Source organism: Passer montanus, unplaced genomic scaffold, assembly GCF_014805655.1.
Source record: "Passer montanus isolate IOZ18808 unplaced genomic scaffold, ASM1480565v1 scaffold117, whole genome shotgun sequence".
Classification (NCBI taxonomy): domain Eukaryota; kingdom Metazoa; phylum Chordata; class Aves; order Passeriformes; family Passeridae; genus Passer; species Passer montanus.
In genome coordinates this window covers 1,620,508-1,645,859 of record NW_024358389.1, presented here as the reverse complement: position 1 = coordinate 1,645,859, position 25,352 = coordinate 1,620,508, and the positions used below count along the sequence as shown (strand labels likewise).

The 25,352-nt window shown below is 56.9% G+C and overlaps 1 protein-coding gene across 2 annotated transcripts; it reads left to right on the top strand.

Moving 5' to 3' along the window:
- The first annotated feature begins 41 nt into the window (after nt 1-41).
- Nucleotides 42-25,193, top strand: LASP1 (LIM and SH3 protein 1). 2 transcript variants are annotated; one of them, XM_039697209.1, is made up of 7 exons: nt 42-214; nt 6,054-6,148; nt 16,046-16,130; nt 19,056-19,163; nt 21,393-21,543; nt 22,033-22,127; nt 22,884-25,193. In XM_039697209.1, exons 1-7 carry the CDS (start codon nt 146-148, stop codon nt 23,055-23,057), a joined length of 777 nt encoding a protein of 258 aa, XP_039553143.1. In that variant the 5' UTR covers nt 42-145; the 3' UTR covers nt 23,058-25,193. The 2 variants fall into 2 exon arrangements, with proteins under 2 accessions (XP_039553143.1, XP_039553144.1); XM_039697210.1 differs by lacking the exons at nt 42-214; nt 16,046-16,130 and having other exon boundaries at nt 6,068-6,148.
- The last annotated feature ends 159 nt before the right edge of the window (nt 25,194-25,352 follow it).

Sequence of the window (25,352 nt, the reverse complement as noted above, 5' to 3'; positions counted from 1 at the left end):
CGCCTCCTCCCCTTCCCGGCTATTTAAAGTCGCGACACCGCGGGCGGCGGCTCAGTGCAAGGAGGAGGCGGCGGAGGAGGGTGGGCGCGATTTTTTTTTTTTTCCCCTCCTCCTTTTCCCCCTCCCTCCACGCGAGTTTTCCGCCATGAACCCCAACTGTGCTCGCTGCGGGAAGATCGTGTATCCCACGGAGAAGGTGAACTGCCTGGATAAGGTGAGCGCCGCGGGGTCGCACGTGGGGAGCGGGACCAGGATTTGGGTTTTTTGATATTTTTTTTTTTTTATTTCCCCCATGAGATCGCCCCTGGGCGGGATGGTTTTTCTCCTCGCCGCTATTCCTGGGGGGGTTTCTGCTGTATTCGGGTGGGTTTTTTTATTTTTTTTTTTTTTTTCCCCCATGGGATCGCCTCTGGGCGGGATGGTTTTTCTCCTCACCGCTATTCCTGGGGGGGTTTCTGCTGTATTCGGGTTTTTTTGGGGGGGTCTCCGGCAGCATTCCAGCCCCTCCGCGGGTGGCACTTCCTTATGGACGCGGCTCTCCCCCCCCGCCCTATTCCCGGGAATATTTCCACGCTTCCCACTCCCAACCCCGCTTCTCCCGGGGGTATTTCCACGCTGGATCCCCTCGCGGTGGGACCCCCATTGTCGTGGGGGGATCCCAGGGGATCTGGGTTCCTCCCACCCCCCTTTCCCGGGGGTATTTCCAGGCTCCCCCCCACCCACCCCATGTCCTGGGGGTCCCGGGAGCCCCCGGTGTCCCGAGGGTCCCGCAGGGAGGGGACAGGGATGGAGCTCTTTGCCCTGGGGGCTCCCAGAGCATCCCCAGCTCTTCCTTCCACAGCGAATATTTTTATTTATTGGAATATCTGCCATTCAAAGGCTGCACATCCGTGTGGAGGCCCAAGGAAAGCAACAGTTAACGCTTCCCTGAAGCCGGGAGCCTCATCTGGTTTCCACGATCGAGCTTTTTCCCTTTTTTTTTTCCCCTTTTCTTTTTTTTTTTTTTTTTCCCAAATCTTCCATCCCAGTTGCTACTTCTCTGTTCCAAAAATCCCATCCCTACACTCCGGGGCTGCCTCCCTTAACCTGGAATTTTTTTTTTTTTGGAGTATTTCCCCCTCAAAACCAAAAGCTCTGGTGGAAGCTGGAGGTGGGGAAGGTGATGGTGGGGCTCCATTCCTGCTGCTCTTCCCATGGGATTTCCCTTCACTCTCCTCCCCCTCCTCTCCCAGGCTTCTGGGACAACCAGTTTAGGGACTAAAAAAAGTAACTGGGAAGAACGCTCCGCTCTCCAGCGGCATTCCTGAGCTCCGGCAGACCCTGCTGCTCGCATTTTTAAGGGATGATGCTTCTTCCTGAGGCCGGGAATGGCTCGGGGCTGAAGTGTCACCCCTAAATCCCGGGATTTGGGGCTGTGAGTGGCTCTGGGCCCTGGGAGCCTCCAGGAGCTGCTGGGTGTTGGGATTGGGGATGATAGGAAGGGAAAAGGGGTTGGGGGATAACTGGAAGGGGAGGGGGATTTGGGGGGTGTGGGTAAAAGGAAGGGAAGGGTTTGGAGTTTGTGGATATTTGGAAGGGGGTTTGGGATTTGTGGGTATTTAAGAAGGGAAAAGGGTTTGGGATTTGTGGATATTTAGAAGGGAAAATGGTTTGGGATTTGTGGATACTTAAGAAGGGAAAAGGGTTTGGGGGTTGTGGATATTTGGAAAGGAAAAGAGTTTGGGGGTTGTGGATATTTGGAAAGGGAGAGGGGCTTTGAGATTGTGGCTATTTGGAGGAGAAAGGGGTTTGGGATTTGTGGATATTTGGAAGGGAAAGGGGTTTGGAAGTTGTGGATATCTAGAAGGGAAGGGTTTTGGGATAACTGGAAGGGAAAAGGCGTGCTGGGGCTGGGGATATTTGGAAGGGAAAGGGCAGTGCTGGGGTTGGGGCTAACAGGAAGGGGAAAGGGGTGCTGGGATTGGGGATGACTGGGAGGGGAGTGTCGGCATCGAGGCTGACTGGGAGGGAAGGGGGATCCCAGGATTGCCGGGGGGGAAGGGGATGAGCCTTCGTGAGCTCCAGGGGAGGGTCTGTTCCAGCTGTGGGGGCAGGGGATGGTGTATTCCAGCTGTGGAGAGGGTCTGTTCCAGCTGTGGGGAGCAGGGGAGGGTCTGTTCCAGCTGTGGAGAGGGTCTGTTCCAGCTGTGGGGATCAGGGGAGGGTCTGTTCCAGCTGTGGGGATCAGGGGAGGGTCTGTTCCAGCTGTGGGGAGCAGACAGGAGCCCGCAGTCACCATCTTGTCCTGCTCGGGCTCCTCACCCACTTCCTCTTCCGAAGGGCCGGGGCACGGCCGCTCGCGGTGCTCTCCCCGCCCCGCAGCGCCTCCGGCTGCCCTTTTCCCGGAACGCTGCCCCAGTTCCCACAAAACCGCGGGCAGGCCTTGGAGTGCCTCTGTCCCTGCTGGAATTCCTCTGTCCCTGCTTTTCCTGGCCCTAGGAATTCCTCTGTCCCTGCTTTTCCTGGCCCTTGGAGTGTCTCTGTCCCTGTTGGAATTCTTCTGTCCCTGGTTTTCCTGGCCCTTGGAGTGCCTCTGTTCCCGCTGGAATTCCTGTGTCCCTGATTTTCCTGGCCCTTGGAATTCCTCTGTCCCTGCTTTTCCCAGCCCATGGAGTTCTATTCCTGCTTTTCCTGACCCTTGGAGTGCCTCTGTCCCTGCTGGAATTCCTCTGTCCCTTCTTTTCCTGGCCTTTGGAATCCCTCTCTCTCTATCCCTGCTTTTCCCTGGCCCTTGGAGTTCCTCTGTCCCTGCTTTTCCTGACCCTTGGAATTCCTCTGTCCCTGCTTTTTCCAGCTTTTGGGGTGCCCCTGTCCCTGCTTTTCCCTGTCCCTGCTTTTCCCTGTCCCTGCCTTCCCGGGCACAGTCCAAAGGACAGCCAGGCCGTGCTGGCAGGAGGAGGGGACAGCCCCAACCTTGGGGTGTCTGGGATGTGGCTTTGCTTCCAGAACCAGGGAGACTCCGCTTCCCTTTGGGATTGCTGGAAAACCCAGAGCGTGACCACCTCCCCACAGCCCTGACGTGCCCCGAGTGGCTTTGGGGACAGCGTTGGGGACATGGCTGTCCCTGCCCCCACGGGGACAGTGCCACTGCTGGCTCTGGTTTCCGTAGGGGAAGTGACACCCGAGGGCTGGGCTGGGCTCACCCCGAGCTGAGCAGGGCCCTGAGCCTCACCCAGGGCTCGTCTCCTCCAGCTCAGGGGGCTCATCTGGGTGTTGTCCTCAAATCCTGGGGTCCCCAGGCTGTGGGGTTTGCCCCCCAGGTTGTGGGGTTTGCTCCAGATTGTGGGGTTTACTCCAGGTTATGGGGTTTATTCCAGGTGTGGTGCAAAGGCTTTGCCTGGTGGGACCCAGAGCAGCTGTGGCTGCCCCTGGAAGTGTCCAAATCCAGGCTGGACAGGGCTTGGAGCAGCCTGGGACTGTGGAAAATGTCCCTGCCCATGGCAGGAGGTGGCACTGGATGAGCTGAAGGTCCATTCCATGATTAGAAATCCAAGGAATCCTTCGTTTCCCCAGCATGGATTATCTCTGACCCGCTCACCTGGATAATCTGGAAAGTTTTAGAGCTGTTTTCCTTTAAATTTGTGATTTTCCACTGAGGTTATGTCGGTCAGAAGAGTTTCCAAAATGTGTGTTCACACTTAGAAATAAATCCTGTCCAGCCTGCTGGGATGTGGGATCACCTGGGATCACCTCCAGGCTCAGGACTGGGAAGCACAGGGCGTTCATGCTCCTCCAAAACCCCGTTTGGATCCTGTCCTCTTTCTCCAGGGCGAGCAGAACGTTCCTGGAAGCCAAAATAACTCCTGCTCCCCTGTGTCCAGCCGTGCTCCAGCCTCCTTTTAGTGCTGCCTCAGATTTTGTGGATCCAGCATTAATTCCACTCCCTTTGTGACACAGAGCTGTGGCAGCGAGGCTGAGGACAGGGAAAAGTGCTCTGTGGGCACTTCCCAAGGGATTGCAGATCCCTTGGGGAGAGCCTTGGGCTTGGAATGACCCTGCTGAGCAATCCCTGGTGGGAATTGGGGTGGGAATTTGCTGGGAATGCTCTGGGATGGGAGCAGGGCCTGCCTGGGAGCGTCGTCCTGCTAGGGGCTGGGATTGGGATCAGAGGGATCTGCTGGATCCCCGGGATCTGCTGCTGCTCCTGGAGCTGGGATTGGGATCAGAGGCATCTGCTGAATCACAGGGATCTGCTGCTGCTCCTGGAGCTGGGAATGGGATCAGAGGAATCTGCTGTGTTCCTGGATTTGGGATTGGGGTTATTTCCCTGATGGATCAGTGGGATCTGCTGCCGTTCCTGGTTCTGAGATGAGGGTTCCCTGCTGGATCAGAGGGATTTGCTGTTCCTGGGTTTGGGATTGGGATCAGAGGGATCTGCTGCTGTTCCTGGATTTGGGATTGGGGTTGTTCCCTGCTGGACCCCAAGGATCTGCTGGCTGTGCCAGATCCTCCTGGGAGCTGGGACATTCCTTGAGGAGAAGGCTCTGGAGCTGTGCTGGCTCTCAGTTCATCCCTCGGGCTTGGAAAGGGCCCTTCACCCCCCAGGACAGCCCCAAAAACTCAGGACACAGCTGCTGATCCATCCTGCAGGAGCCCAAAATCTGGGAAGGGGCAAAACCACCCTGGGAAAGGATGGAGGAGCAAAGCCCCTGCAGCTGGAGGAGCTGGAACAGAGGGGAGGAACAAATCCATCGCTGAGAGCAATTAAAAGGAGGAAAATTGTCCTCTCCAGGGCTGAGTCACGTCCCCAGAGCCTGGCAGTGTTTGTGCACGGGGTGTGGCACCAGGGGAGGTGACAGCAGGGCTTGGCTCCCTGCGGGGACACAGATCCAGGCTGGGCTTGGAGAGGAGAATTGGCTTCTTGGAGGTTTCAAAGTGGAAATCCCAGCAAGAAGCAGCAGCTGGGCTCTCTGGGTGTGGTGGCTGAGTGTTAAAGGATACTTGCCTGTCCTCTAATTAGTGCTTGGAGCTGCTAATTGGGCTTTTGGTGGGGTTTTCCCTGATTTTCTGGGGGGTTGCCCTAGGGCAGAGCTGGCTGTCAGGGGTGAAGGTTTTGCTTCAGGCTGTGCTTTCCCTGCTCCAGGAGGAAATTCCCATTCCTCTCTGGGCCCTGGGAATTCCCTCCAGACCCCACAAATCCTCGTGGAAAAGTGGAGTCTGGACTCTGGCAGGACATTGAACTTGGTCTGTGTGACCTCAGAATCACAAAATGAGAATAATTTCACTCCCAGATTACCAAATCCAACCTTTAACTCCAGCTCTGAGCTGTTCTCCTCAGGCTCCTCCCAGCTCAGAGCCAGGTGGGAATAATTTCTTTAGGAGCAGCCCTAAAAAAGAACCTTTAAACTCCCCTTTAGGGTTTGTCAGAGCCCAGGGTGTGGGGTCAGGGTCTGGATTTTTGGGGCTGTGTCTTTCACCTTGGATTTCTGTCTGCTTCCCATGAGAACCTTTTCCTGCTTGGCTCGTGCAGCCTCACCTGACCTGCTCTTCTGGCTGGCACCGGGCAAAGAACAGCAATAAAATAAAAAAAAAAATAAAGAAAAAAACCAAAGCAGCAGCTTTGAACCTTCAAACACAGCTGTTCCCTCTGCTGTGGTGTCACTTGCAGAAGGAGCTTTTCCTATCCATGAATTCCTGGATTTATGGAAGGAAAAAAAATTCCCCTGGCTGGGATGAATGCATTGGGAAGATCAGGAGAAGATGGGATTTGATCCTAAATTAACAGGATATTCCCTGTGCTCCTTTTACCAACTTTTTTTTCCCTTATCCAGAAGGACCCTGAGTTGTGCTCCCCTTTCCTGGCTGGTCTTTGAGCCAAAATATTTCTTAATATCTAAAAAAGAGCTGGGAAATCCCATTTTTGTAGCTGCTCCTCATGCACTGGCATTTCTCAGAAGGAAAATTTGGTTTTTCTGGGGTCGCAGGCGGCGTGGCTGCCATGCTGGGTGGGAACTGTGGGGTTCCAGCGGGGTTTTGGGGTCCCCGGTGCTGACGGTCGGGGTTTTGTGTTGCAGTTCTGGCACAAAGCATGTTTCCACTGCGAGACCTGCAAGATGACCCTGAACATGAAGAACTACAAGGGCTACGAGAAGAAGCCGTACTGCAACGCGTGAGTGCGGGGGCTGCTGGGGGGTTTTCTGGGGGGGACCCTGCTGTGGGGTTTTCTAGGATCCCTGTTGTGGGATTTTCTGTGGGGGACCCTGCTGTGGGGCCTGCTGGGGGATTTTCTGTGGATCCCAGCTGTAGGATTTTCTATAGGGTCCTGCTGTGGGGTCTTCTGTGGGGTTTTCTGTGGGGATCCCTGCGGTGGGGCCTGCTGTAGGATTTTTCTGGGGGATCCTGCTCTAGAGATCCCTGCTGTGGGGTTTTCTGTGGGGGATCCCTGCTGTGGGATTTTCTGTAGGGTCCTGCTGTGGGATTTTCTGTGGGGATCACTGCGGTGGGGCCTGCTGTGGGATTTTTCTGGGGGATCCTGCTCTGGGGATCCCTGCTTGTGGGGTTTTCTGTGGGGGATCCCTGCTGTGGGGATCTCTACTGTGGGATTTTCAGTGGGGATCCCTGCTGGGGGATCCCTGCTGGGGGATCCTGCTGTGGGGGATCCCTGCTGTGGGATTTTCTGTGGGGTCCTGCTGGGATTTTCTGTGGGGATCACTGCTGTGAGGCCTGCTGTGGGATTTTCAGTGGGGATCCCTGCTATGGGGCCTGCTGGGGGACCTTCTGGGGATCCTGCTGTGGGGGATCCCTGCTGTGGGATTTTCTGTGGGGTCCTGCTGGGATTTTCTGTGGGGATCACTGCTCTGAGGCCTGCTGTGGGATTTTCTGGAGATCTCTGCTGGGGGACCTTCTGGGTATCCCTGCTGTGGGATTTTCTGTGGGGGTCCCTGCTGTGGGATTTTCTGTGGGAATCCCTGCTGTGGGATTTTTCTGGGGGATCCTGCTCTGGGGATCCCTGCTGTGGGATTTTCTGTGAGGGTCCCCGCTGTGGGATTTTTTTGGGGGGATCCTGCTGTGGAGATCCTCCTGTGGAATCTCCTGTGGGGTCCACTGTGGATCCTCCTGTGCTATGGGATCTCCTGTGGGATCTCCTGGATATTCCAGCCCTCACCCTGGAACAGGCTCTGTGGGACACCCCGAGCTCTCCAGGAGCTCCTTCCCTGCTGATCTGCAGAATTTCTGGGAGGGAAGGGAAGCCTTGGATGGAGGGGTCTCAGTTAATACTGGTGTTAAACCAGTGTTACACCCGTTAACACTGGTATTAAACCAGTTAGTACCAGTATTAAACCAGGCTTTTCCAGGTCTCTGGGGGCTGCTCTCCAGGCCCAGCCTGAGCAGGAAAAAGGGACTAAAACCCCAGAGCAGGCTGGGCTGAGCTGACCCCAGGAGGAGCTCTCAGGTGTTGGTGCCCTGCAGGTGTGGGGAGGGCAGAAATTCCCTTTTTTAAAACCCCAGAGCAGGCTGGGCTGAGCTGACCCCAGGAGGAGCTCTCAGGTGTTGGTGCCCTGCAGGTGTGGGGAGGGCAGAAATTCCCTTTTTTGCAGGGAGCAGACCCAGAAATTCCCTTTGTGAGGGAGCAGACCCAGAAATTCCCTTTTTTGCAGGGAGCAGACCCAGAAATTCCCTTTTTTGCAGGGAGCAGACCCAGAAATTCCCTTTTTTGCAGGGAGCAGACCCAGAAATTCCCTTTGTGAGGGAGCAGACCCAGAAATTCCCTTTGTACAGGGCTCACTGGGCTGGGCTGGGTGCAGCCACCTGAATTTCCTGGCAGGGAAAGAATCCCAAGGTAAATAAACCTGGGAGGTGAAATCCTTGGTGTGGGGGATGGAGGCAGGGCAGGGTGGAGCAAGAGCTCAGGGCCCCTTTTTTTCTTTTTTTTTCCTTTTTTTTTTTTCTTCCCTTATTTTTTTCCTCTGGGCCACTTTTTTCTGGGTCTTTTTTTTGTTTGTTTGTTTGTGTTTGTTTGTTTTTTGTCCTGGGCCTCTTTTCCCCTTGACCCCTTTTTCCTCTGGCCCTTTTTTCTTTCCTCTACTTTCCCCCTTTTTTTTTTTTCCCCCTCTGGCCCTTTACTTTTTTCTTCCCTCTTCTTTCCCTTTTTTTTTTTTTTTTTTTCCTCTGGCCCTTTTTCCCTGGCCCTTTCCACCTGTTCCTGAGCACTGGATGTTCCCTTCCAACCTTTATTTTTTTTTGCCCTTATCCAGAAGGACCCTGTGGACCCAAAATGCTTCTTAATATCTAAAAGGCACCTTTAAAATCTGATTTTTATAGCTGCTTCTTATACACTGGCAGCCCTTAGAAGGAAAATTAGGAAATATAATTAATGTATTAATTTCTTCCCAATATTCATTATTTTACTCTTAAAGTTTTTACTTTATTCTTTAAATTTACTCTTCTGAGTTACACCTACACTGGCAGCCCTTAGAAGGAAAATTAGGAAATATAATTAATGTATTCATTTCTTCCCAATATTCCTGATTTTACTCTATAAGTTTTTACTTTTACTCTTTAAATTTACTCTTCTGAGTTACACTGAAAGGAGAAGTGGTGAGAGCAGAGCTTGGCCAGACCCTCCCATTTCCGTGGGGTTTTTAAGGTGGTTTTTGCTGGGGTTGGGTGCTGGGGGTGGCTGTGGCTTGTCCAAAATCCAGGAATTCAGCTGGGCTGGGAGGAAATTTGTTAAATTCCAATTTGGGCAGGGGGATGGCATTTCTTAGGGTCTCACCAGGGTGACAATGCAAATAACTGGTTGGAAATAAATTGATTTATTTGTGGGGGAACAGCACCGTTGGAGCTCCAGCTTTTTGAGGGGAAAAGCAGGAAATTTTGGGGTCTTTTTGGGGGGGATGTGTGTGCTGAGGCAGGCGGGCTCTGCCTTTGGGGGTGATGATTTTGGGGTGTGCAGGGACCTCACAGGGAGGGTCTGGCCTGGCAGAGCTGAGCCCCCCGAGCTGTTCTGAGTGTCCTGACCCAAAACTTTTCCCCCCGTGGCCCGTGGGATTTGCCCATCCCCAGGCTTAGGGTCCTGTTCTTGTGCTCTCCCTGCTAGGGAAGTGGGATAATAATGGGAAATTCCTGACATTCCAAGGAGGCTGCGCAACCTCGGGTTCTCAGCCCCTCTCTCGGGGCTCCCTTTGATGCTGCTGCTGCTTTAACCCTTCCCAGCCCGGCACTGAGCACACAAACTGCCCCCAAAAATCCTTTGTCCTTCCCATTTTCCTTCTCTAAAAGCAAAGGGAGCAGCTGGAAGTTGCTGGAGGATTTTCCAGGGGGGTTGAATGTGGGAAAAATGGGAAAACTCCAGGCTTGGATTTGGGGTTGGCTCCTTCTCAGCTGCTCCCAGGAGGATCCTGGGACAGCAGAAACTGCAGGAGAGCTGTGCCTGGCTGGGGACATCCCAGGAGGAGCCCAGATTCCCAAATTTCCTGGATTTGGAGGGACAAGGTCCTCTGTCCTGGAAGAAGGGGGTGGAAAAGCAACGTTTATCCTGGCAGGGAAGAGGCTGCTTTTGCAAACAGGGTCCTCTCTGTTCGAGCCCGTGGCTCCCCGCCAAATTCCTGAGTTTCTTTCTTCTGGGAGAGCAGGAGGAAGAGGGCTGGGCTTCCTCCAGCCCTGCCATTCCCCCCTGCCATAAATCCGGCAGAAATCTTTGGGGCCGTGTGGGGATGGCTTGGTGGCAGATGGGACGGTCCCCACCCCCTCCCTGTCCCCTCCTTGGCTCCAGCTGGGCACTGGGAGGGACTGATGGCTCACTGGAAGTGACATCCAGTGACTCTTGGCCTGAGCACTTGGAGCTGAAAGTGGGAGAAGGGAAAATCCAGGGAAGTCTGAGACTTTTCCGGATGAAAAGTGGTGGAAAGCTGCATACAGGTTCCAGGCTCCAGCTGCTCCCAAACACATTTTATAGAGATTTTATATTAAATAGATATTTTATAAATATATTAAATTATTTTATCTGTTTATTATATTTGTAGGTTTTCATATGTAGGTTTTCATATGTAGGTTTTCATAATATATATATTAGACTGGTTGTGCTCAGGCTGAGGGATCAGGGAGATCCCCCTGTGCAGCACAAATCCCACCTGGAAGATCCTGGGGGAGGGCCCAAAGGTGAATATTCAGTCTGGGTGAATATTCACTCTGATGTTCTCAGTCCAGAGCCATCCCTGGGTGGTGGGGCTGCCTGGGGTGGGGAGTGGAGCAGGATCCTGGGGCTCCTTCCCTGCTCCCTGGGCCCCTGGGATCAGCTGCTCCTGGAGCTTGGGGCCACCCCAAGGCCAGGCTTTGTCTCTGTGGGTTTGCCTGGATTCCTGCTGGGGACAAAGTTCCTGCAGGATGCAGCCCTGTCCAAGGGCTGCTGGATCACAGGGATCTGCTGGATCCCAGGGATCTGCTCCCAGGGCTGGGATTGGTGTTTTTTCCTGCTGAATCAGAAGGATTCTCCCAGGGCTGGGATTGGGGTTTTTTTTTTTTTTCCTGCTGGATCCCAGGGATCAGCTCCCAGAGCTGGGATTGGGGTTCTTTCCCTGCTGGATGAGATGGATCTGCTGCTGCTCCTGGATTTATCTGCTGGATCCCAGGGATCTGCTCCCAGGGCTGGGATTGGTGTTTTTTCCTGCTGAATCAGAAGGATTCTCCCAGGGCTGGGATTGGGGTTTTTTTTTTTTTTCCTGCTGGATCCCAGGGATCAGCTCCCAGAGCTGGGATTGGGGTTCTTTTCCTTCTGGATGAGAGGGATCTGCTGCTGCTCCTGGATTTGGGGATTGGGGTTGTTTTCCTGCTGGATCAGAGAGATCTGCTGCTGCTCCTTGATTTGGGATTGGGTTTTTTCCTTGCTGGATCATAGGGATCTGCTGTTCCCAGAGTTGGGATTGGGGTTCTTTCCCTGCTGGATCAGAGGGATCTGCTGCTGTTCCTGGATTTGGGATTGGGGTTGTTTCCCTGGTAGATTAGAGAAATCTGCTGTTCCTGCTCCTGGATTTGGGGTTGGGATTCCTTCCCTGCTGGATCAGAGGGATTTGCTGTTCCTGGAGCTGGGATTTGGGATCCCAGGGATCTGCTGCTGTTCCTGGATTTGGGATTGTGGTTGTTTCCCTGCTGGAAATTGGGGATGGGATTGGGGGATATGGGATGGGACGGATCCTGCTGCACTCACAAAGAGCAGAGCTGATGAGCAAATCCCCGTTCCCATTGCTGGCCCCAAAACAGCCCTGGGATCACCCATGGGATTGGCCTGGCCATGGGATTGGCCTCTCCAGCCCTGGCACCAGGGCACTGGGACAAATCCTGGAGGAATGCTGCTCTCCACAGTGGTGCTGGGAGCAGCTGCACACGTGGAGAGCTGGCCCAGCCATCCTGGCAGCTTTTCCCTGGAAACCCTGGGAGGGTCCCAGCCCTCCCCTGTGCCCGTTCCCTGTGGGCTCTCTGCAGGCCGGGGCTGATTTCGGTGCTGACAAAGGCTCAGTTTATTTTTTAAGCTCGTCCCCAGAAGCTGCAGCCCTCTGAAAGGCAGGATGTGACCCTGGAGCCTCCTGGCAGTGCACAGCCAATTGCTTCCTTTGTTTAACTCTGCTGAATCTTCCCCCAAATCCTTCCCAAATCCCTGACCCAGCTGGGGGGTGGCTGTCACCCCTGGGAGCTGCAGGGACAGGGAATGTTTGCATCCAGGGCTGCTCCTTGGTGGATCCATCTGCCAAAATCTGCTTTAAAGCCTCAATATAAGCAACACTCGGAGCTCCCGAGGTTTTTCCAAACACTGGCAGCTCTCACATCATCCATGGGGGTTTTTTTGGGATCAAACTCGGGGTTGGGGATGCAGGCTCTGCTCCTGGGGCTCCCAAATTCCATCAGCTGTCTCTGGAGAGCAGCTGGGCCATGCCAGGCTGCACTCCCAGGAGTTTTTAGTGGTGTTCCAGGATTTATCCTCATTTCCAGCTTGGGATGAGCTCCAAAGGCAGCAGCTCGAGTGCTGCTGCTTGGGACGGGGGGTTTTGGGGGGAAATGCTGCTTTTAGGGCAGGACTGGGATGGAATGGGGTGGGAGATTCACCTCAGTCTGGAAGTGGGATCACTCCAACCCCCTCTCCTGCTGTGGGGTGGGAAATATGGGGAATGCAGATCCCATGGAAACCAGGCACGGTGCTGCTGTGGGAAGGAAGGTCTGGATTCACTTCCCAACATCCCTGTGGAGTTTCCTCCCTGCCTGGGGAGGTGCAGGAATTGCTGGTGGCCTCCAAATGAGCTCTGTACCACTCAGTGGTGGCCGTGGGGCTGCTGGGAGCAGGATCCTTCTCCTGGGGGGATAAACTTCCATCCCCTGGGAATTGCTGTGCTCAGAGGGATGAATTTCCATCCCCTGGGAATAGCCAGGCTCAGAGGGATGAATTTCCCTCCCTGGGAATTGCCGGGCTCAGAGGGATGAATTTCCATTCCCTGGGAATAGCCAGGCTCAGAGGGATGAATTTCCATTCCCTGGGAATAGCCAGGCTCAGAGGGATGAATTTCCATTCCCTGGAATTGCCAGGCTCAGAGGGATGAATTTCCCTCCCTGGGAATTGCCGGGCTCATCCCGCCCCTAATGCGGGCGCCAGACGGGAGCTCTGCCCGGGGAGACTCCTCTGACCTGATTTAGCAGAGCCACAAAAGCTGCCTCGTCTGGGCTGCCACAGCCTCCCGGGGCTCCTCTGGAGCAGGAGCTGGGGTTTTGGGGTTTTTTGGGGGTTTTTTTGGGATTTTGAGGGTGGAAAGGGGTCCCTGCCGTGCCCTGCGCTGTTCTGTGTGGAATCCTGGAATATCCCGAGTTTAAGGGACCCCCAAGGATCATGAGAACAATCCCAGCCAGTTTCAGGGTGTTGCCCAAACATTCCTGGGGCTCTGGTACCCACAGGGATCATCAGTCCAACCCCAGGCCCTGCACAGACACCCCAAAATCCCCCCCTGTCCCTGAGAGCAATGTCCAAACCCTCCTGGAGCTCTGGCAGCCTCGGGGCTGTGCCCATTCCCTGGGGAGCTGTTCCAGTGCCTGAACACCCTCTGGGGGGAAAATCCTTTCCCAAAATCCAGCCTGAGCCTCCCAGGCACTGCTCCAGCCCCTCCCTTGTGCTGTCCCTGTCCCCCAGATCAGAGCTGCAGCCCCTGAGGAGCCTCCCCTCACTTCTCTGGCTGCATCCAGAGCTGGCTTTTCCTTAGGTTTCCTCACCCACCCAGTCTCCTGTGGAGCTCCAGCTCGGGGAGGAGTTTTCCTGCTCCAGGGAGCAGCTCCTCCATCCCTGTGTGTGCCTGGGACAGCAATTCCAGCAGGGAATTGTGTGCAGACTGCAGGCAGGGAGACGATGGAGGGGTGGATAAAGGGATGGAGGGATGCCAGCAGTGAGGAGAGACCCCAAGGTTCCCTGCCCAATCCCCCCTGGCAGCCTGTTGGCTCCATTCCTAAGATCTCCCAGCTCCTCTCCATCAATCCCTGGGATAATCCATGTCTGGACAGTGCTGGGGCTCCTCACTCCCACCCTGGGCACTGCAGCAGCACCAGCCCAGCACTCCCAACACCCTCCAAAACCTGCATCCCATCCTGGATCCTTTCCAGCAGGGAGAACACCTCCTCCTCCAGCCTTGAATCCCTAAGGACTGAAACTCCTCCTCCCCAGGGAACTGGGGGGAAAAAGCAGTGCCCAATCCCGGGGGAGGATCCCAAATCCCAAATTCCTGAAGGGCTGAAGTGCCTCATCCCCAGGGAGCAGCTCCAGGAGCTGGGGCAGAAGTGGTGCCCAATCCTGGGGGAGAATCCCGAATTTTGTTCATCCCACACCCGGCACAGACAGATCCCTGCTGCCTGCTAACTCAGGGCTGAGCAAAAGCTGCCTCAAATCCTTGCCAGATTTCCTCAAAATCCACAGGAATCCTAATCCCAGCTTCATCCCTGGCTGTCTGCTGCTCCCCGGGCTGGGCTGGAGCAGGACCCAGCGCTGCATTCAATCCAGCTTGTTGTTTTCCGGGCTGTTTTTCATTCCCCTTCTCCTGATCTCCCCGGGGATGGATTCCTGCCTTTCCCAGCCCGGTGATCTCCCGGTGTTATCAGTGCCCGGGGCAGGGATGCGGTTGCCATGGCAATGGGAGATCCCGGCTGGCAGGGCGGGGATGGATCAGGAGTGGTGTGGCCAGCAGGAGCAGGGGGGTCATTCTTCCCCTTGGCTTGTCACTGGTGAGAAATCCCCCAATTTAGGAGGGGTCTGGAGCACAAGCCCTGAGAGGAACCCCTGAGGGAGCTGGGGGTGCTCACCTGGAGAAAAGGAGACTCAGGGGTGCCCTCATCACTCTCTACACCCCCTGAAAGATACCTGTGCTCAGCTGGGGCTGGGCTCTGTCTGCAGGCACTGACACAACCACAGGACACAGCCTTGAGCTGAAATTCAGGTTGGATATCAGGAAAAAGTTTTTTCCAGAAAGGTGATAAAGTTCTGGAATGTTCTGCCCGGGGAGGTGGTGCAGTCACCATCCCTGGGTGTGTTTAACCAAGCCTGGACTGGCACTGGGTGCCGGGGTTGAGTTGAGGTGCTGGGGCTGGGCTGGACTCCATGGTCTTGGAGGTCTCTCCCAACCCAGTAATTTTGTTATTCTGTGAATTCTGTGAGCTCTGGGCTCTGGTTCCAGAGCAGCCTCTGCCCTTGGCTGGGTTGTGTCCCCCTCCGTGCCTTTCCTGGGGGATGTTGGGATGTTCACATTGGGAATGTTGGATAAAAGCACTGCTGAGCAGCAAGGAAATCACTCAGGGTTTGTAAAAACCCCGGGCAGAGGTGCTGGGAATCACCTCACAGGGCTGGGAATGCTCTGGGATTCCCAGGGGGAATTCCTGATCTGGGATCTCCCAGAATCCCAGGAATGGCTTGGGTTGGTTCTTGGCTCTCCTTCCAGGCTGGGAATGCTCTGGGATTCCCAGGGGAGTTCATGATCTGGGATCTCCCAGATCTGCTCCAGGTCAGGTTTCCTTCCAGGGCTTTTCCTGGGAATTCTGGGGTGTGGAGGTCTCTGCCAGGCTGGAAATGCTCCTCTTGCTCCAGGCAGAGCTGTGGGACTGGATCCAGTGGGAGCATCCTCGGGGATGCAGGGCCTGGGTGTGAAGTTCCACAGCTGGGACCGACTCTTCCCCTTCTGGGCAGCTGAGAGACCCCAAATCCAGCTGAAACTGCCACATCCTGACCCTCTTGAGCACTCCCTGTTACCCAGGGATTCCATCCCTGCTCTTTTCTGTGTCATTCCAAGGTGGGAATGGCCACGGGAGGCTGGGCCAGGGCTGCCAGCAGCCTCCAGCTGCAGCACTGGATATTTCCTTCCTCCTCCCTGAGTCTCTTTCCGAGTTCCTGACCCCGTTCCTGTGCGTTGTCCCCGTGGTTTGTGCCAGGATTGGGACGTTGTGCAGCACCAGGAATCCCCAGTGTGGGGCTGCTGTGGCTGGAAGCTCTGCAGGGAGAGCTCAGGCTCAGCCTGGACCCAGCAGAGGCACTGGGAGCAGAGCCAGCAGCTCTTCCTGGGCTAACAGGGCCCTGGGGGCTGTTTGGGGACAGGGAAAGGTCTGTCCTGAAATCCTGCACAGGCCTGGAATGGCTTTGTCCCCGAGGGAAAAACACTGCTTTTGCTCTTTTGTGATAAATGTGACACTGGGAGAGAGCCCAGGGGGAAAAGTGTTGGCTGGGGGAGAGTGCACAGGGAGAAACCCCATTGTTGGAGAAACCCCATTGTCTGGGCAATCCCACATGGCAGCTGCCAAGCCCTCTGGGGCTGTGTCCCCATCTCTGGCTCCTCTGGAGAGGGACAAAACCCCTGGAACGTTCTCAACACTCGGGTGTGGCCCTTGGGGACACAGATTTGGGGTGACACTGTTGGGCTCGATGATCCTGGAGGGCTTTTCCAGCCTGAATGCCTCCAGGATTCCGTGGTGGGAGTTGCTCTGCTGTGCTGGGGACAGGGGTGGTGGCATTAACAGGGCAGGGACAGTGACATTAACCCTGTCCTTGCCTCGGCAGACACTACCCGAAGCAATCCTTCACCATGGTGGCAGACACGCCCGAGAACCTGCGCCTAAAGCAGCAGAGTGAGCTCCAGAGCCAGGTGAGCCTTGGCATCACATCCCTGCCTGCCCTGCCCCAGGGGATGCTCTCGCCTTCCTCCTCCTCCCATCAGCCTGAGAGCGCAGGAGCTGGGGAGCTGAAATGCATCCAGGAGGAGGGGGAGGATGGGGGACCCCCCAGGGCCACTCTGCGGTCCCCAAAGCTCAGCTTTTGTCCCCAAAGCTCAGCTTTTCTCCCAGCCCTTCCCCCTGGGAGCAGCCCAGCAGATCCCTGGCTCAGACTCAGCCTGGGGCTGGATTTGTGTCCACGCAGCGATGACAGGGACAGGGGGATGACAGGGACAAGGGGACACCGTGGCTTTTCCATGGCAACCACGGAGCTGCTGCTGCTGCTGCTGGAGTCTCCAGGCTTTTCTGGGTTGTTGTTGATGAAAGCAGAGCCAGGGGAGGGGGTTGAGCTCTGCCTGGGCTCTCCTGAGCCTGGGGGGGACAGTCCTGAAGGGACGGGGGCTCTTCTTCCCTGAATTGGTCACCAGAGCTCAGCCCTGTCCCCTGTGCCAGATGTGCCCAGCTCCTGGGGCCTGCCAGGCTCAGGGACACTGGGGTGGCAGGGACAGGGTCCTGGACACCCACAGGGATGGGGTGACAGGGATGGGACACTGGGCACCTGCAAGGGTGGGGTGACAAGGATGGGGTGACAAGGACAAGGAGCTGCAAGGATGGGTGACAGGGATGGGTGACAGGGACAGGGAGTCAGGGATGGGACACTGGGCACCTGCAGGGTGCCAGGGGCAGGGTGGGTGGCAGGGCCAGGCCACAGCAGTCCCTTGTCACTCCTCTGTCCCCTCTATTTGTGTCCCCGAGGAGGCGCCTCCCGTTCCGCTCACGGGAAGCTGCTGGGTAATCGTGTCCTGTGAGGCCAAAAGTGTCCCCAAAGTGGCACCCTGGTGCCCACAGGCTGCTTTTCCCAGCCCACGTGTGGCAGGGAAATTGCAGGTTCCCATCCTGGGGCTCCTTTTCTGAGCCTTTCCTGGGGGGGAATTTGGGCACGGCCCTTCCTGCCCGAGGTCCCGTGTGGGGGTGGCAGTGCCACTCCTGTCCTGCTGTGCCAGCCCTTCTGGGAGCAGTGTCACCTCGGTGCTGGTGACAAAAAGGGGAGGGTTGGATGCATTAAGGGTTTTTTTTCTGGCTCCCTTTGGATAATTCATGGATGCATTCAGAGTCACGACATGGAGGGAGCAGCTCCCCCACGGGAAAATTAATTGTGGGGTTAATTAATTTGTTAAATTATTATCATCCTCATCATCATCATGGGGGTGCTGCCAGGGGGTTTTTTAGGGCTGAATTCCTGTGTCCTGAACATCAGCAGGGTGAAAAACCAAGGGAGATGGAGCAGGGTGGGATTTTAGGGTAAAAATACAGGATTTATCAGAGGATCTGCCCTCCCGTGGGACTGGCTTCTTGCTCAGTGATTCCTTGTCTTTCCAGCCTGCAATTCTCCCAGCTCAGCAGCTCTGTGGGTGCCCTGTCCCCTGTCCTGGGCAGCGTGGGGACAGCATCCCGCACTCCAGAGGGAAGCATCCTTCATGGAAAGCATCAGGGATGGAGGGCAAACCACAGCCCAACTGGGCAAACTGGGGCTGGTGGCTCCAGAGCAGCTCCCCCAGCCCCTCCTGAGCCTGTCCCAGTGTCACCAGCTCTGTCACCCTCCCAGGGGTGGCTGGAGGTGCCCTTGCAGGGCTGCAGGTCACTGAGCAGCTGCTCTGAGCTGGGTGCCCCACAGGAAACTGAAACCAAAGCTGGGTGACCCCAGAGAGAGAGGGGAGACCCTTCCTGCCCGAAGAGGAACGGGACCTCAGGGGAATGGTTTGGTGTGGGAGCTCCTGGAAACCCCTGTTTGCCATCCCTGGGGAGCCTCTGGGATGGACAAGGATGTGCAGGGAGGCTCAGGGATGTTCGGGGAGGCTCAGGGATGGACAAGGATGTGCAGGGAGGCTCAGGGATGTGCAGGGATGTTGAGAGAGGCTCGGGGATGTTAAGGGATGTTCAGGGAGGCTCAAGGATGTTAAGGGATGCTCAGGAATGTTTAGGGATACAGTGGGATGCTCAGGGATGAACAGGAATGCTCAGAGATGTGCAGGGATGTATGGGGATGCACTGGGATGCTCAGAAATGTTCAGGGATGCACTGGGGGTGTGCAGGGATGCTCAGGGATGTTCAGGGTTGTATGGGGATGCTGAGGGATGCTCAGGGATAAACAGGGATGCTCAGGGGGTGCCCCTGGGCGAGGCAGGAGCCCTGGCAGGAGCTGCTGCCCTGGGGAAGCCGTGGGTCCCAGTCAGGGCTGCCCTGTCCCAGCCCTGCCCGGAGGCTCAGGGATGTGCAGGGATGTTGAGAGAGGCTCGGGGATGTTAAGGGATGTTCAGGGAGGCTCAAGGATGTTAAGGGATGCTCAGGAATGTTTAGGGATTTTCAGGGATGCTCAGGAATGTTCAGGGATACAGTGGGATGCTCAGGGATGAACAGGAATGCTCAGAGATGTGCAGGGATGTATGGGGATGCACTGGGATGCTCAGAAATGTTCAGGGATGCACTGGGGATGTGCAGGGATGCTCAGGGATGAACAGGAGTGCTCAGGGATGTATGGGGATGCTCAGGGATGAACAGAGATGTTCAGGGATGCTCAGGGATTCACTGGGATGCTCAGGGATGTATGGGGATGTGCAGGGATGCTTAGGGATAAACAGAGATGCTCAGGGATCTATGGAAATGCTGAGGGATGCTCAGGGATAAACAGGGATGCTCAGGGGGTGCCCCTGGGCGAGGCAGGAGCCCTGGCAGGAGCTGCTGCCCTGGGGAAGCCGTGGGTCCCAGTCAGGGCTGCCCTGTCCCAGCCCCTGCCCTGTCCCAGCTCTGCCCTGTCCCAGCTCTGCCCTGTCCCAACCCCTTTCCTGTCCCACCCCCAGATCCGCTACAAGGAGGAGTTCGAGAAGAACAAGGGCAAGGGCTTCAGCGTGGTGGCCGACACCCCGGAGCTGCAGAGGATCAAGAAGACTCAGGATCAGATCAGCAACGTGAGTGGCCTCTCCTGCGGGCTGTGACACCGCTGTGACACCGCTGTGACCTCCAGGGGCAGCGGGGAGGGGGCAGCTGCTGACAGACAGCCCGGGGACACAGATCCCTGCAGGCCTGCACCAACCATCCTCTGGGAGGAAGGCAGGGGAGGCTGATTCAGTGCCCAGAATCCGATTTTATTGTGGGATGCAAACACTTGTAGAAATCAAGCATTTATGGTAATTTTAGGGAGGCTTAATAGTCATTTTAGGGAGATTATTAATTACTTAATAGTTATTTTAGGGAGCCTATTAATTATTTAATAGTCATTTTAGGGAGACTAGTGATGTTTACTACAATGATTAGGTTAAAATCCTGACCTCTTGATTGGTGCCTGAGCTGCTCCTGCTTTTCCATCCCCAAGACTCCCTGCCCTGGGGACACAGAGCCTGCCTGGGAGCTGCTGGCTGCTCCTGGAGCCCAGGAAGGGGTTTGGAGGGCAGGGAGGTGGTGCCAGGGGAGGGGGTTTGGAGGGCAGGGAGGTGCTGCCACGGCAGGAGCTCACACAAAAACCCAGGAGGATTTTTATTCCCTCTTTTTCTGCTCCCGTCGTGCAGCACCCCCAGGATGTGATGGATTCACCAAACCCCAGGCAGGGAATGGGCTCCAAGCTGGAAGATTTTCCCTGGGGGCAGCTCCCCCGCAGTGGAGCTGGGTTTGGGGCAGAGCCAGGGGGTTTGGGGCCATGAAATGACAGCAGAGAGCTGTCTGGAGCCCAGCCCTGGTGGCTGAGCCCAGCCCCTCACCCTCTGCCAGCATTTCCAGCAGCCTCCCGTGCCTGGCTGCCAGCCTGGGGTGGCCGTGACCCACTTAGGAGAGACACAGCCACCAGGCTGGCCCCGCCGGGCCCTCCCGTGCCAGGGGCAGGAACGGGGCCAGGGGAGGTGGGGCCAGCCTGGCCGTGCCCCAAAACGGCCTCGGGGTGGGGAAAACCCTGGGAATGGGGCTGGGCATGGCCTGAGCCCATCCTGGGGCTGTCCCTGAGTCCATTCTGGGGCTGCTCCTGCTCCTGGAGCTGGTCCTGGGGCTGCTCTGAGGCTGTTCCTGAGGCTGTCCCTGATCCTGAGTCTGTCCTGGGGCTCTTCTGGGGCTGTTCCCAAGGATGTCCCTGCTCCTGGGGCTGTTCCTGGGGCTATATCTGATCCTGAATCTGTCCTGGGGCTGTTTTGGGGCTGTTCCTGTCCTTGAGCCCATCCTGGGGCTGTTCCTGAGGCTGTCCCCAATCCTGAACCTGTTCTGGGGCTCTTCTGGGGCTGTTCCCAAGGCTGTCCCTGCTCCTCGGGCTGTTCTGGGGCTGTTCTTGGGGCTGCCTTTGTTCGTGGGGCTGTTCCTGCCCCTAGGGCTGTTGCTGAGGCTGTCCCTGCTCCTGTCCTTGTTCCCGTCCTTGCTCCTGGGACTGACCCTGCTCCTGAACCTGTCCTGGGCCTCTTCCTGGAGCTGCTCCTGGGGCTATTTCTGACCCTGAACCTGTTTTTCCCGAGGCTGTTCCTGTCCCTGATCCCGAGGCTGTCCCTGTTCCCAGATCTGTCCTAGGGCTGATCCTGAGCCTGTCCCTGTCCCTGGGGTGTCCCAGCCGTGCCCATGCCCAGCCCCAGTGCCCTCCAGTCCATCACTGTTTAACCAGGGCACATTCCCAGGCTCCAGCTGCTTCCCGGTGGGAATGCACTCGTTAACAGCAATGAGTTAATTGGTAATTTTCACCCTCACGCCCTCACGGCTGGGTTAACCCTTCCCTCCTGTGTCCCTCTGGCACTGGGGGCTGCACACCAGAATTCCTGAAGGGGATTTTGCTCTGTTTCCCCTTGGTTTGGGAGGTGCATCTGGGGCTGAATCTCACCCTGAAACAATTCCTCGTGGGAAGCTCCTCCTGTCCCTGTGCCTGGAGCTGCTCCGAGCAGATGTCCTCGTGCTGGGGGGTGGGGAAGGAGCCCCTGGGATTTGCTGGGATGAGGGGAAGGATCCAGAATCCCTCAGGCTGGGATAGCCCAGCATTAACCCAGCTCTGCCTCACCAGCAACCCAAGTGGGCTTTTAACCCTTCTGGGGACCATGACTCCCTTTTCTGAAGGAATTCTCCCAAATTCCCAACCCGAACCTGCCCCGAGGCCGTTTCCTTGTCCCAGCCCCTCTTCCCTGGGAGCAGCTGCTGCAGCAGGGCCGAGCTCTGAGCTGTCCCCCCCCTCCCTGCAGATCAAGTACCACGAGGAGTTCGAGAGGAGCCGGATGGGCCCCAGCCCCAGCGAGGGCTCGGAGCCGGAGCGCCGGAATTCCCAGGAGAGCGGCGGCTACCGGAGAGCAGAGCAGCAGCAGCAGCAGCACCACGGCCAGCCCGGAGCCACGGGTGGGTGGGGACAGCCCCAGGGCTCCTCTGCATGCCCCACAGCCCAAAATCCCAGTGCAGGACCTGCCCAAAATCCCAGTGCATGGATCCGCCCAAATCCCAGTCTGTGGATCCACCCAAATCCCAGTGCAGGATCCACCCAAATCCCAGTGCAGGGTCTACCGAAATCCCAGTTCATGGATCCGCTCAAATCCCAGTTCATGGATCCACTCAGATCCCAGTTCATGGATCCACTCAAATCCCAGTTCATAAATCCAGCCACATCCCAGTTTGTGGATCCACTCAAATCCCAGTGCATGGATCTGCCCAAATCCCAGTCCATGGATCCACTCAAATCCCAGTCCGTGGATCCACCCAAATCCCAGTGCAGGGTCCACCCAAATCCCAGTTCAGGATCCACCTTTCCCTCCCCATCCCAGTGCAGGGTTCCCATTCCCTCCCCATCCCAGTTCACTCCCCATCCCAGTTCACTCCCCATTCTCTCCCCAGTTTACCAGCAGCAGCAGCCGCCTCCATCCCAGTCCTACGGCTACAAGGAGCCAGCCCCGGCCTCCTCACAGCGCAACGCCCCGGCCGGAGGGGGGGTGAGTCCAGCCCAGCCCCCATTCCCACCCTGGGGGTCCCTGTGCTCCCTCAGCCCCCCCATTCCGTGTCTCGTGGGCCTGTGACAATGACCCACCCCCATGTCCCCTGGGGCTGTGACAGTGACCCACCCCCGTGTCCCCTGGGGCTGTGACAGTGACCCACCCCAATGTCCCCTGGGGCTGTGACCATGTCCCCTGGGGCTTTTCCATGTGCCCTGGGACTGTGACAGTGACCCCGTGTCCCCTGGGGCTGTGACGATGTCCCCCTTGGGCTGTGACAATGACCCCGTGTCCCCTGGGGCTGTTCCTTGTCCCCTGGGGCTGTTCCTTGTCCCCCCAGGCTGTGACAATGACCCCGTGTCCCCTGGGGCTGTTCCTTGTCCCCTGGGGCTGTTCCTTGTCCCCTGGGGCTGTTCCATGTCCCCTCCATGCCCCCTGGGGCTGTGACAATGTCCCCGTGTCCCCTGGGGCTGTTCCTTGTCCCCTGGGGCTGTTCCATGTCCCCCCGGGCTGTGACAATGTCCCCGTGTCCCCTGGGGCTGTTCCTTGTCCCCTGGGGCTGTTCCATGTCCCCCCGGGCTGTGACAATGACCCCGTGTCCCCTGGGGCTGTTCCTTGTCCCCTGGGGCTGTTCCTTGTCCCCCCGGGCTGTGACAGTGACCCCGTGTCCCCCGGGGCTGTTCCTTGTCCCCTGGGGCTGTTCCATGTCCCCTCCATGCCCCCTGGGGCCGTGACCGTGTCCCCGTGTCCCCACAGAAGCGTTTCCGTGCCGTCTATGACTACAACGCGGCAGACGAGGACGAGGTGTCCTTCCAGGACGGGGACACCATCATCAACGTGCAGCAGATCGACGACGGCTGGATGTACGGCACGGTGGAGCGCACGGGGGACACGGGCATGCTCCCTGCCAACTACGTGGAGGCCATCTGAGCCCGGGGACGCCGCCCTGCCCCGTGTCCCCTCCCCGTGTGCGCGTCTCTTGTCCCCTCCCCGCCCTCGGAGCCGTGTCCCCGTGTCCCCTCTGGGCGCGGTGTCTCTCGCCACTTCTGCCCCGTGGGGGCTGTGGGGCACTGTGGGGTGGGGATCAAAGCCCCAGGGGCTCCTGCTCCTGTCCCTGCTGTCCCTCCTGTCCTGCCCTCCTCTGGAGCCCCCGGGGTGTCAGGAAAGGGAGGGAGAGGCCAAGTCAGGACCAAATTCCTGCTGGGGGGTGGGAGAGGCGAGGGGGGCTCGGCCAGGGGTGCCCCGGGCTCGGGGTGGGCTCCCCCTGCTCAGCTCCTGCTGCCCTGGGCTGCTGCCCTCGATCCTTGCTCCCTGCAGTGCCCAGAGCAGGGAAGTTTTCAGCTCAAACCTCCAGCAAAACCTCTCTGCTCGGGGTTCCGAGCTCTGGGCAGCCCTGCAGGAGGCTCTGGCTGCTCCTGCCCAGGGCTGGGATGGGATGAGCCCCCTGGAGCTGGGGTGAGCCCCCCAAATTGGGATGAGTCCCCCTGGAGCTGGGATGAGCCCCCGAGATTGGGATAAACTCTCCAGACTGGGATGAACCCCCTGGTGCAGGGATGAATCCTCCTGGACTGGAGTGAGCCCCCCAGACTGGGATGAATCCCCCCAGACTGGGATGAATCCCCCCAGACTGGGATGAGCCCCCCAAATTGGGATGAATCCCCCCGGACAGGGATGAGCCCCCCAGACTGGGATGAGCCCCCCAGACTGGGGTGAGTCCCCCAGACTGGGATGAGTCCCCTGGAGCTCCTGCTCGCTCTGGGGGTCCCCTGGGGGAGCCTTTCCCCCCACCCAGAATTTTCCTGCCTTTCTCCTGCTGCTGAGTGCTGCCACCCCTCTGGGCCCATCCCGGGGCACTGTCCCCTGGGTGCTGTGACACCCCGGGCCACCCCACACCTCTCATTCCCAGCGCTGGTGGCAGCTTTTTGGGACCACTTTGGGATCGAGTCACGGACCAAACCACGTCCCTGTCCCCTTCTCCTCTGGGCTCAGGAGGTCCTGGGGAGGATCAGGGTCAGGTAAAACTGGAAATGAGCAGGGAGGGAGGAGTGGGAACCTCTGGGACAGCGGGATGTCCCCGTGCCAGGACCTGGGGACAGCAGGAGCGTCCCCGTGGGGCCGGGAGGCTCCCAGGGGGCAGCGCCGCCTTTGTTATTCCACAGGAAAATCGGGAATGCGGGACCAAAGCGGCCGAGTGAGACATTCCTTGTGCTGCTGGGGACACCTCCCTCCCCCGGGGGCTGGGATTTGGGGCAGAAACCCTCCGGGAAAAGGGAATTCCGGCTGCAGAGGGATGGGGACAGGGATCTGGGGTGACACCGGGGCAGGAGCAGCCAGGACGGGCTGCCCGGGGTGGGAATCCCGGCTGGTGCTAAAACAGGGAGCACAAGGGCAGGGGGAGCCTCCTCTCCCTGCTGAATCCTCTTCTTAATCACGTTCTGGTCTGGGAATTGCGGGGGGGAGCATCAATGTGAATAAACCCTTTTTTAATGGACCAAATAACACAGGAAATTCCCTTTTGGGATACAGATCTTTTTTTAATCCTCCCTCGAAACTGTTGTCCCTAAATTCTCCTCTCCCATGCCCCTTTTCACCCTCACCAAGGGAAACAAACCTCTTACTGCTTGATTTCTGCCTTTTCTCTCAACTTTATGCACTTTTTTGCCTTTTTTTTTCATAGCTGAAAAGCACCTAAACCTGTATTTAAAATAAATAAATAAATAAAAGAGTAAAAAAAAAAAAAAAAAGAAATTACAAGGAAGAAGAACCATTAAAAAGCTGAATAATTGCTTCTCATCACGTGTAAAATAGACCTCATCCATCCCAGCTTCCCTGGTCGTGTCTCAGTGCTGAGCTTAGAACGTGTTTTCCTCGGGATCCGTCGCTTAATTGGGGTTTTGTCCTTGTGTCCTCCTTCCTGGGTTGAGCACCCACCACTAAAAAAAAAATAAATTCGAAGTTATTTGGCCTTTTTATCTAAAAAAAGAAAACCCACGGAATGGAACAACCCGACCAATTCTCTTGCCGGTTTTACTCGGATTGAAAATAAAAGTTTAATTTTTACCTGCTGATTGTGCTGGCTCTGCTTGTGGCCGCTTTTCCTGCTTGGCTGGGACAGGGGGAGGCTTCCAGAGCTGGGGTTTTCATCTCCCCCGAGCCCGGGACACGCTGGGATCCTCCTGGGCTGCAGCTCCTGGGCTCATCCCCTGTTTTTGGACAGCCCAGGGA